The 12,761-nt window shown below is 34.8% G+C and overlaps 1 protein-coding gene across 1 annotated transcript in view; it reads right to left on the minus strand.

The window, feature by feature from the left end:
- Positions 1 to 12,761, minus strand: part of PLXDC2 (plexin domain containing 2) — a 396,924-nt gene that overhangs the window by 20,958 nt on the left and 363,205 nt on the right. The window contains exon 13 of the mRNA XM_081132248.1: positions 6,775 to 6,935. Coding sequence (XP_080988374.1) covers positions 6,775 to 6,935 — 161 coding nt within the window. The remainder of the gene's footprint in view (positions 1 to 6,774; positions 6,936 to 12,761) is intronic.

Here is a 12,761-nt window from a genome sequence, read left to right on the forward strand (position 1 = left end):
ATTTGGTCCTTTAGGAAAATTAACTGTTTTGGAGAATACTCATTTTTATTTCACTCTTTTTTACAAATATATATCCAGAGCTCTATAAAAAGTCCTAAATGATGAGAAAAATAATGATAGTGATAATAATAATCTCTCTTATTACCAAATTGCAACTTTACGCACAAATATCATCAGAGACTCTTATATCCACTGGGGTAGAGCATCTCCTGCACCCCAGTCATTGCACAGTTCTAGATGCTATAAAATCTAGATATTATTTGACTAATAATATCTTACTGCTCAAGAAAGATAACATTTCTTTCAAGCATTTTATGAAGACTGCTTCTTTTGTAAAATGAAACAATCAACTTGAAATCCATACTTAGATTGATATATTTATCATCTGTCTTCACCTCCTGTCCATTTTTTATTGACCTCTGTACCTTGGGTACCTGGTACATTATAATAGGAGCTCAACAAATCTGAACGAATGAATGAATTGAATGAATAATTGGTCAACATATCAGATAGCTTGTCAGCCACCTCCTTCCTCAAGCTTCTAATCCCCTCTTCTCTGTGCTGAAAATCACTTGGTTTTCCACTTTCAAAACATATGAAGCAAATCAGACTTTCTTTCTAATCCTCTCTCCTCTGGAAGGTTTCCTTACCATTATCTGATAGAAATAAAGTGTGAGTCACATACATAATTTTGTGTGTCTAGTAGCGATATGTAAAAGTCAATGAAATTTATTTTAATAATATATTTTGTTTAAACCAATATACCCAAGTTATTTTCATTTCAACATGTATTTAATATAGAATTTAATGGGATATTATACATTCTCTTTTTGTACTCAAACTTTGAAATCTGACATGTATTTTACATGGGTCTCATTTAAGGCTACATCTCAAGTGCTGAATAGCTACCTAGGGGTAGTGGCTCCCACACTGACAGCAGAGCTCCATAGCCTGTATTTTCTCCAATCCTCAGGTAAGAATGATAATCTATTTAAAGGAAAACTCCATTGCCGTTGAAATCTTAGTGTCTTCCTCAGACATGAGGGGCACCGTTCCTATCATTTTTGCCTTTTTCTCTACTATCTTTAAATGAGCTGTTAATACTGATTCCTTTATCTCTGAGGGTATTTCCAGAACTATTCTGCAGCATTATTTTGTTATTGAAAAAAAACAAACCAAAACCCTCCAATGTTTTACTCATAGCATCTATTTTTCAAGGTATCGATCATTTTGATCATTAGGGTCTTACACATTTCTTCTTTTATATTAATATAGAACAATAAAATCTGCACATAAATGTTTAAATACCAGCTATTGTTTAAAATACTAAGAAAAATCAAGGGCAGTGTTCAAAATGAATTCTTTTATTAATTTTGCTAGTCTAAATTATTTTGTTTATAGCTCACATAGAATCCTTCCATGGGATTTTTTTTATATGAGTACCACTTTATAATATTATTTTCTTTACCTTAAATTAGATTATGTTTCATGTATATTATCTAAAAATCTTAGAATTATGTGATAGTATTCAACAGTGGAAACATTTATCTCTATAACCCATATTCATGTAACACTAAAATGTATTATAAATCACAGAATTTGTGTCTAGAAATGTTCATAAAATATAATGTAGAACCTAAGGCATATTTAATTCTTACAAAATATTAAAGACAGAGTAGTGTCATCAAAATCTATTAAAAAATTAACGGACGCATGCTTATTTGAATGTGCTTTCTATTTTGTTTCAAGATAATAAACTTAAATTAAAAAAGGATTTTAAAGCATGCTAGTCACCCTTGAATAACAGGATGAATTTTGGTCAAAATCAAATGTCTTTTAATGAAATTACTGAGAAAAGCCACACAGGTAAACATAAAGTGAAAGCCATTTAGTAAAAAGTCAAAGAAAATGCTCAATGTAAGATCTAAAGAGGGCAATGGAAGAATACAAAAGATAAGTTCATGAAAACAGACTATAATGTCAGATAAAGACTGAATTTCTTAGGAAAACAGAACTCTTCTACCTGATCCTCACTCCATGAGCAAACGGAATGGAAACAGTTAATTCAATTATTGTTTAATTATAAAATATAGGGGGTGATGATTTGCTTTATTATCAAGACCTCGTCATTGTCATCTACTTTTGATTTTAGTCATTTCATTGCATTTAGTCACATTTACTTAGAACTCCACATAACAATGTAATTCAAATTAGATTTTAATTCCCACTTTATCCTATTTCCTTCCTACAAACAAGAAGTTTAAAAGCTACAGGCCATGTAAACACTTCATATGAGGAAGAGCGTTTGTATCCACAAAATCTATAATAATTGGTGTATATTCTCTGCAAGAATAAAACATAAATAATAGCCACTGTCTTTATCATCACTATAAACAAACAATAACAACAGAAGCGATGTAAATTGGTATACGTTTTTGGGCAATGATTTTGGCAATACTAAGTACCTTTAAACTCTTTATTTCTTTTGATTCTATTTTTGGGAATCTATTCTCAGCACACAATGTCTGCCCATAGATATACATCTTCCTGTATTTCTATACACTGTGAGGCAGCACTGCCTAATGGTTAAGGATATGGTCTCCGGAGAACCTCGGCTCAAATCCCGGCTCCACCACTGACTAACTGCTTGATGCTGAGCAAGTTATTTAAATCCCGTGCCTCAGTTTCCTCATTTATGACAGGGAGATAATCTTAGTGCCTCATAAAGTCTTGTGACAATTAAATGAGGTAATAAGCATAAATCACTTCCATTAGAGAATTTAATAAATGTTCACTGTTACCATTATTATATTCATAATGGGGCTAATTATAATAGCAAAAAATGAGAAGAGTCCCAGTGGTCCACAGTACTAAATTGGTTGCATGAACTCTGCTATATGCATGATCATTATAATGCAAAGTCATTAAATTTTGTCACAGTGTACACAGTGTCTAGCACAGGAGCTAATTCCTACAAGTGCTCAACGAAGTCTGAATTTCATTGTGAAATACATGAGATACACATTGAGTCACGCTTCAATATCACTGAAACTGGGATGTCTCTTATGGTCAAGGGGGGGGGTCATAGTTTAACGGGTAGTGTGTGATGCCTACTGCATTTCATGCAGTCTGTGGTAGGCAAAATAATGGCCCCCCAAAATGTCCATGTCAGAATTGCCAAAATCTGTCAGTGGTACTTTATATGGCAAAACAGACTTTGTAGATGTGTTTAGATTAAGGATCTCAGGATGGGGAGATTACCCTGGATTGTCCATGTGGGCCCAAGGTAATCACAAGGGGCTTCACAAGAAGAAGGCGGGGGGCTCAGAGTTAGCAGTAAAAAATGTGATGACAGGAGCAGAGGCTGGAATGATGGAAAGGGGCCAGGAACCAAGGAATGCATGCCGCCTCTAGCAGCTGAAAACGGCAGCCGGGGCCTGAAGCCTTTAGAAGAAATCAGCCCTGCTGACGCCTTGGCTTGGCCCAGTGAGACTAATTTCAGACTTCTGATTTCCAGAGCTGTAAGATAATTGTGTGATGCTTCAAGCTGCTAGGTTTTTGGTAATTTGTTATAGCAGCAACAGGAGACTAATATGCAGTCCTAAATTGGCTGAAATAAGGTTCTTTTTGAGTTACAGGCCATGTGAAGCCCTCAGTGCTTTCTGAATTGCCACTTAGCATAAAAGGCAATCAATATAAAGTTACTGAATGAATGTTGAATGAAATAGTATACAGCCACTAAAATGATATTTACAAAGACTTAGTAAAACAGGAAAATTTTATTTGATAAGAAGAGAATGTCAATTTGCATTTCAGTGAAATCACAATTATATGAGATGGGCAAATATCAGATTACGCATATAAGAACTCCAGAAGAAAATAAATTAAAACAGTAAGAGTGATTGTTTCTGCATGTTGAGACTGTAAATGACTCCTTTTTCTTCCTTTTACATTTCTGCAAATTTTCTATAACGAACAGGTATTACTTTCATAATGTAAAAAAGTGCATCAATTTCATTTAAAATTTAGCCTCATGATATGGAATAAAAAAGCAATTTACAGGATATTGGTAAATTCCATCTCTTTATGCGGCAATAACTCCAATTTAATTGGTAATTCAAAGCCTTCGAATTCATAGATCTGGTATTTCACTAACTATGCAGTCATTATGGATCTGTATTTTGTTTTGCAAACATGGGTCAGCGTTAATAATAGTAAAGTTATAATTATCACCTTCAAAAATCATCTGCCGGGCAGCCACTGTGAGCTGCATGAAGACAGCAGGCCCTCAGAGAGGTAGTGATTTAAGTAGAAACTGATAATTGACTCAGTTGGAAGGAAAAAGGCCAAGAGGAGAGAAGCTGGAACCTGCAGAATGATTCTGCCTCACTTGAGTGTGGAAAGAGAAGAGTTCTTAGAACTATGGCTCTCTGACCTTGGAGGTCTTCCACCACTCTGAGCCTTGGTCTCTCCGTTTGTGTTATGAGGGAAGGGAACCAAATTATCTTTAGGATTCCTTCTAGCTCCCAACAGTCTATAAATACATGTATGTGTACATATTCACACAAACACTGGACATATAGGCTCTGATTATAAAACAGTAAGACTGATTTAAAAAGGCAAATACCCCCCAAATACTTTCACTATTCTACAGTCTTATTTTGTATTCACCCAGGGCTGCTGTGAACGGGTGTGAAGTAGGCCTTTTGAGCTGTGCAATTTCCCACTAATACCATCAACATCAGATATTTCACAGTATCTTCTTTTTCACGATGTCAAAAGTAAACTGCACAGCCTATTAAAAGGCTTAAACATCTGAGGGGTTACAGAGGCAGCCTGTTGTCTGGCTACTTGCTGAAGCTTTACAGTGTGTTTCTTGTCAGCTCTTTGAGGCACGCTTTCATGACCTCGGGGAAGCTTTCTACTTTCTTCCTTGAAAAGCCAGCACATTAACAACACTTAACAGCTTTCCAGCTTAGCGCAGTGCCTGATAACTTCTCCATTCTTATGATATTAAACAAGATGCCATTTCTAGAATACGTCATACGTAAAATTTTAGTGGAATCTTGACATGTTCTAGTATATTTATTATCTTTTATCCCTACAAAATACCAATGGGATACCTCTTATTGGAAAGAAACTTAAAGTGATTTACTCCAAATCCTACAGAGCTTAAAAATCTGTAGGGTGTAATAAATCATGTGCATATTTAACTTTAATGCAGAACAGAAAGGTAAATGCAGGAGAAAGATATGATTACATTACAATGGATGGAATCTCAGAGGAGAAATTAATATTATGTTGAGCTGTCCAGAAAGAGAGATGGTCCAAGGAAGCTTACAGGATGCATGGCATTGAAGGCTGTTAGGATCTTGAACACAAGGACTGAGGTAGAATTGGGGGTCTTTCTTGGTGGAGAAAGCAGAGTAAGCAATGCCTTGGTAGCATGGAAAGCTTGGGGTGTGCGTGGAGAAGAGCAAAGAGTGAAACTTGATGGCAGTGCCAACTTCAAGTTGGGGAGCAATGGGATAAAGACCGACAAGATGGACAAGATCCAGTTTTCCAAGACCTTGAATGCCGACCTTAAGAAGCTGCACTTGATTCTACAGAGAGTAGAGATCCATATAGGGTTTCCGAGCAATTACTTAATTGACTTTCATTCACCTCTCCTTTTTAAAGGTGACAAAGATAATTTTAACTTTGTACTAAAGGAGACATATGTAATATTTTCAATAATAAAGATAAACTTAAAAAATAAATAAAAGGCATTATAATTTCTTACTCAACAAGTGAACAAAATTCTAAGCAATCTTTCTGTTTATCAATCAATGAATTGGAAAATATTTAAACTTTACATGTTTGAAACTCCAAAGGGAAAGATTTCCTTTATTGCTCTAGTATTTATTTGGTGTTGGAAAATCAGTGACCCAGTAAGATGTTGGAATGAAAGCTGCACATAGAGGGGGCCCAGGAAGCCCAATCATCTGGGGAGAGAAGGTGACTTGGTCACCCTGGCTTTATACTGTGGCCTCTAGGCTTCCCAGTTCAGGCCTCTGGTCACCAGGGTTTGGCTTTGGCCCTTTATACACAGACCCAGGTCCTTCACCTGATTGCTCCAGGGCACTGGCTCCACCTCTACATTCTGTACATGGAAACACACACTGATTCAGCACGGGGCTTTTTTTGTATTTGTATGAGAGTGTGTGTGTGTGTGTGTGTGTGTGTAAAAGTATAAATATACACACATTACACAAAGTGGTGATGGTCTATACTATTATTGTATTGTTATATCTGTTTTTTTAATAGTGAAAGCTATTATTTTTCCTAAATAGGTTTGTGAGCATTTTGCTAGGCTCACCATATAGTAATCTGCATCCAGCTGGTGCTGAATTAGTATCTATTGATTAATTGATTTAAGTAAAGTTCTTTAGCCTCCAGCATATGCTGTACTTCCTTCTAGAATCAGGAGAGCAGCTGGTTAACATATTTGGTATAAAAGGACAAAAAATATGGTTTCTATTTTCCTTTAGATCTGTAAAAGGCAAGATAGGTTATTTCTTTAAAAGCTCCTGAGATGAGGTAACTGAACTCATCACATGAAAGCAATCTATCAATGTGTGTGTGTGTGTGTGTGCATGTGTGTGTGTGAAACCAGCCAGCCCCCAACTGCAAAACGGAGAAATAATGTGCTAAATATTAAATATAGGTGACACTGGCAAATGGAAAGAGTTTGTCAATTAGCATGCTTTTTAGTTTGTAATATTTGAAACTTACCTCAATAAAGAAGATGCTGGCTGCTGACGTTGGATGGTGATACATGTAGACTGTCACGAGAATGGCTGCAGCTATAACGAGGACCAGGATGAGAATCCCAACAATGAGGCCAGCGTGCAGGGCCCCCCCTTTCTTCTCGGCCGCACTGTCATCTGTAGAAGCTGAGAGAACAACACAGCTGTCAGAACGTTCAAGTGTGCAATGTCAAGTCTGCATTTTCATTAGAAGGGATCCTTATATTTTAAATACTGTTGGATCTTTTTTACTTCCTGCGCAATTTTTTCTTTTCCATACCACCTATTTTAGAAGTTAGGTGTTATTTTTTTTGGGAATAAAAAATCCATACTATTAATGATTAACAATATATTTATAATTGTGTTTTAATTTATCGTTCAATAAGCAAGACCAATAGCCTTTATTCTAAAAATACTGTAGAAAATCTAAACCTCTCTATATAAACTTAACTTTGATTTTTCTCATTAAACAACTGGCCCTTTTACCTATGGAAAAATTGATCACTTTTGAAAGCTCCTCTCTCATTTTCCTTTGGAAATTTTAAGTTAAAGAGTATTAGACTTCTTTTGGTGGGCTACACAGGCATTTTCAGAAAGTCTGCATGAGTTCAAAAGATAATTTTTCAAAAATCTGTTTTAAATGGCAATGCTCTTTAAAAGTATAACAGATGGAAGCTAAATGATCCTCAAATAGGTTTATCACTATCTAAAGGGAACACACAGCATATAAAAATATTCCACCATGCCAGAGACCAATACAATTTTCTCTAATTTTTACTGAGATGCTTTCCACCGTAATACTCAATTTTAGAAAGGTGTTTCTGAATTTCTAAAGTAATAACTTTCCAACTTAAAGTCAATCAACCAAATAAAAGTAATCTATAAAGTCTTATCTTGTTCTAATATTCTGTAATCTTTTATGACTACTCAGACATTTAGAGATCTTCTTAAATTATGTGCAGCAGGTAATTGTATCTCAGTGCAAAATACAATTGGTATTTTTGAAATAGAAAATTCATTAAGACTCACAGAAGTTTTAGAACAGTGATTCCTAATGATTTCATTACCAATTTATGTCTTTGTTATTTTCACCCTTTGCCTCTATGTTTTAAACATTTTTTTGGTCTACTAAACCTCATTTAATAAGCACTGATTCATTTGTTTTATTTAAATTTTTTTGTAAATAAAAAACCAAACATGACTGCCTATCAGAAAGTGTGGCCAATACTAAATAACAGAATTCTAGATAAAGTAAAGGAACATGACTTCCCAAATTTTCCCATCCTTCCTTTAAATAGTGTTGCTATTGTTTGTTTACTCTGCTTGAGATCTTTAATTGGTGCTCAGTAATCTTTCTCAAATCAAATAAAGATAAAATTCTAAAGCTTTCTCCTACCTTATAGAAAGTCATTAGTGAAAGAATGGAAAATTTAGAGTAATTCAATATATAAAATTTATTTACAGAGAGAACTCTGAGAAGACGGCAGTAAAGTATCAGGAATCTGTCTCCCCACCAAGATAACAATTGCATTGGCAAAATCTAAGACAGTGATTTTCAAATGCTGTGCCATGGCAGGCACACTGGTGCAATAATTTTTTTTAAAACATACACTACCTGACTTCTTTTTCCTTAGATTGTTAAATTAAAAAAATGATCACAGCTAACACAACAGTCATCTAGTGTGAATGAATCAAAATTATACATATAGTTTTTGTCAGATCGGCAAAAAATAACATTTTTTGGTGTGCCACAAAATTTTAGTAATCAGTTTATGTGTGCCATGAAATTTAAAAATTTCAACCATGAAGGTTGAAAATTGCTGGTCTAAAATAACATTTTTGGAACTCTGGACTCTATTAAAGGCTTGCAACTTCCCAGGGAAGGCTTAGACTATAAATTGTGGTTCATTTCAGTCAACTTCAGCTTTTATTACAGTAGTAGCTACCTATTCTTCACCCATCAGCCATGTGACAGGCATCTGTGCATGTGTCCTGATCACTGATTGATGCTTCTGATCACAGAGGTGCAGAGAGAAAGACAGGCAGCCATTGTTGTTGCACCTCTCCCATGATTGCAAGTCTCTCCCCCTTTGGTTGACTGACTTCCAAGGGATTTAAAAATCCAGCACCCTTTTGCCCTGGCCTGTGTAGCTGAGTTGGTTGGGTGTCAACCTATGCATTGAAAGGTTGCTGGTTCAATTCCTGGTCAGGGCACATACCCAGGTTGTGGGCTCGATTCCCAGAAGAGGGTGTGCAGGAGGCAGCTAATCAATGTTCTTCTTTCTTTATGTCCCCCCCACTCCCTTCCTCTTTCTAAAAATCAATTTAAAATCTTTAAAAAATATTTTTAAAAAAGAGCCAGCACCCTTCTTATTGCTCCCTTCTTTACTTTTCTCGTTTTTCCCCTTTTGGGATCCAGATATTAACAAGTAGAACACTCAGAACAACTGTGGGTATGGGGGTAACTTAAAAGTGACAGTGCTTGCCCTGGAAAAGGCTCAGGAGAGACTTGAGGGGATCTTAAGTTTACACTTCAAGTTAAACCTTAATACAAAGACAGACTACAACAATAAACAAACAAGCAAAAAACAATAACCAAACCCAGCAAACTCTGGGGTCAAATGTGCAGTTTTGAACAAAAATTCACAGAAAAGTATGGCTCATTAAAAGGGAAAAGAATCAACAAAAACTGTCCCTAAAATAGACTTGTAGCAGCTATACTAGACAAAGACATTAAAACAGCTATGTTAAGGATGCTTAAAGAGTTAAAGGAAGATGGAGAGAAACTAAAAAAACAAACAAAAGCAATGTGGGGACAACATGGAAATATAAATGAAGAGATAGAAAACCTAAAAAAATAAAGAAGAAATTATGGAGCTGAAAAGCACAGTAATGAAATAAATCATAAAATTTAAAAAATCACCAAAGGGATTAAAAGGATGATTTGAGCAGACAGAAGAATCAGCAAACTTGAAGATATGACATCAAAACTTATGCAGTCTGAGGAACAGAAAGAAAAGATCGAAGTAAAATGAACCTGAGTCTAAGGGACTGTGGAAGACTATCAGGTGGACTATTATATGCATCATGGGAGTCCCAGAAAGAAAAGAGAAAGAGTACATTTGAAGAAATAATCATTGAAAACTTTCTAAATTTGACGAAAGACATTCATATAAATATCCAAGATCCTCTCAAGGAATTTCAAGTTGGATGAAATCAAGGAGACCTATACCAAGAAAAATTATAATCAAACTTTCAATGACAAAATGATAACCTTGAAAGCAGTAAGAGAGATGTGACTCATCACAAATAGGTGAACCTCAATAAAATTATTTGTAGACTTCTCAACAGAAACTCTGGAGGACAGAAGACAGTGGGCCAATATATATGAAATGTTAAAAAAAAAAAAAAAAAAAAAGATGAAGCTGTCAACCAAGAATCCAATATTTGGCAAACTGTTCTTTATAAGTGAGAAATTAAGATATTCCTCCATAAACTAAAGCTGAGGGAGGTGGTTACCACTAGATCTGCTCTGTAGGAAATGCTCAAGAGAATCCTGCAGGGTGAAATAAAAGACAACTGAAAGCCATATAAAAAATAAAAATCTCAATGAAGGGAAATACATGGGAAAATTATAAAAGTGAGTATTATTAAAACAACAGTTTGTAACTCTACTTTTTGTTTTCAACATTATTTATCACTAATACATTTTGTTAAAAAACAAAAAAGAAATTATTAGTCAAAAGTCTAGTACTATTGCAACTTTAGTTTGTAACTCTAATTTTTTAAATATACTTTAAGAGGTCAGTGCATTTTAAAAAATCATTAATATATGTTTTTTGAATGCAGAATTCATAAGATGTGATTCTGTAACATCAACAACCAAAGGGGCTTAGGTGGAGATGTAAAGAATCTTTTCTAACCACAATGGGATAGTTTGAAGTCCGTAATAGAAGTAAAAGTGGAAATTCACAAATTTATGGAGATTAAACAACACATTTTTAAACAACCAGCAGATCAAAGAAGAAATTACAAGGGAAATTAGAAAATACGTAAGAGATGAATAAAAACAAAAATACAACATACTGAAACTTATGGAATACAGTATTATACTGTCAGGTTCATGACACCATATAAACTGGTTTTTTCCCCCTTAACATTGTTACTTTTAATGGTTTAATTTCATTAAGCATGCTTGTATTATTTCACTTTGTGCACTTGGCTGTCTTTTTGTTTTCGAAAGAATATGACACATTACTTTCATGTTAATTTAAAATATTGCTTTGAAGAAAATATGGCAAAAATATTTACTTCAGTCAAGAAGGGAAGTCTTGAATGTTTCTTCAAATCCCATTTGTAATTCCATCTATTTATCCACCCATCCATTCATCTAATCATCCATCCTTCCTTTCCTCCATTTCTCCCTCTTTCCTATTATCCATCCATCCATCCATCCATCCATCCATCCATCCATCCATCCATCCATCCATCCATCCACCCACCCACCCACCCAAGCAAACATCATCCAGTTTATGAAATAAAAACATACTCATAGATACAGAAAACAAATTGATGGTTGCCAGATGGGAGGGGGGTTAGGGGATGAGTAAAAAAGTGAAATGGATTAAGAAGTACAAATTGCCAGTTATAAAAATAGTCACAGGGATGTAAAGTTGAACATAGGAAGTATAATCAATAATACTGTAATAACTATGTATGGTGTCATATGGGTATTAGACTTATCAAGGTGATCACTTCATAAAGTACATAAATGTTTAATCATGATGTTATACACCTGAAACTAATATAATATTGAATCTCAACTGTAATTGAAAAACAAATTAAACAAGAACCACAAAACCCCCCAAATAGTAGCCAGTTCTATTTCTGAAATTAGTAGTTGTAAAGTTCAGCCCCTCTTCTTTTGTGTGCGCAGAACAAGGAAGGGAAGGACAGGCATTGTGAGGTGGCCTCAGGTTACCACCTTCCCAAGTGGATCAGAGAACCAGAGGCAGCAGGCAACAGACATCCTTTCCCAGGAAGGAAAAAGAAAGCAGTGGACATGTTTTATTCAATAAAAGCCCTTGTCAGTAAAATTTTCTTTGACTTGTAGGACATAGGTTACCAATCTTTAGTATAAAAAATTATAACTGGATTTACACCTTGAAATCTCACTCCATTTATTTATACATAAATGTTTACTATCACAATTATAATTTATCTGTATTTCTAATAATGGTTTAGTTATAACATTTTTGGATGATGATGATTTGAATAAAATAAACAGTTTCATAAAATCTCAAAATATTACTAACCGGTAGACAAAATAAATATTTAGGGATCTACTAGTGTGCACATGAACTTATGTCATAATTAGAGTAAACCACTTAAGGAGAAATGGAGCAAGTTTAATTTCAAAATCTTACAGGAGTAATTTGTGGCACAAGCCCGTGCTCTTTTCACAGCTTCAGAGAAATCATCTGAGTGGAGTGGCCAACACTGCACACATATTTCTGGAGAACATAGTTTTCTATTTTCATATTATTTAAGCAAGTTTTCTGCAGCTCTATTCTGGCAGCTTTCTCTACAAAGTATTATGATGGCTTATTAAAGGAGGTGAAGTGCTCACTCCATTAATGTACTTTGACTTTAAATTATTTTACTATTTGGTTTCTGGTTTAATATTACTGCTCAATTAAATGGTACAGGCTTCTACAGTTATGGGTACCTGCAAACAGAACGCATGATATCCTGTGTTAAAAATGACAAGCACTCAAACCCAAGATGGAAATATTAAAAGTGTATGAAAGTGCTAGTAATTTCCATAATTGAAATTTAGTTTAGTCTCCTCAAAGGCAGATTGCTCAAATAAATTGATTCCTTCAGAAAAGACAATAAACAAAGAAGTCAGCTTTGGAAACTGTCATTCATTCCTGTGGCTTGACTGATTTCTCTTGGAAATCAGCAGAGAAG

This window comes from Miniopterus schreibersii (assembly GCF_964146895.1).
Source record: "Miniopterus schreibersii genome assembly, chromosome: 1".
Classification (NCBI taxonomy): Eukaryota; Metazoa; Chordata; class Mammalia; order Chiroptera; family Miniopteridae; genus Miniopterus; species Miniopterus schreibersii.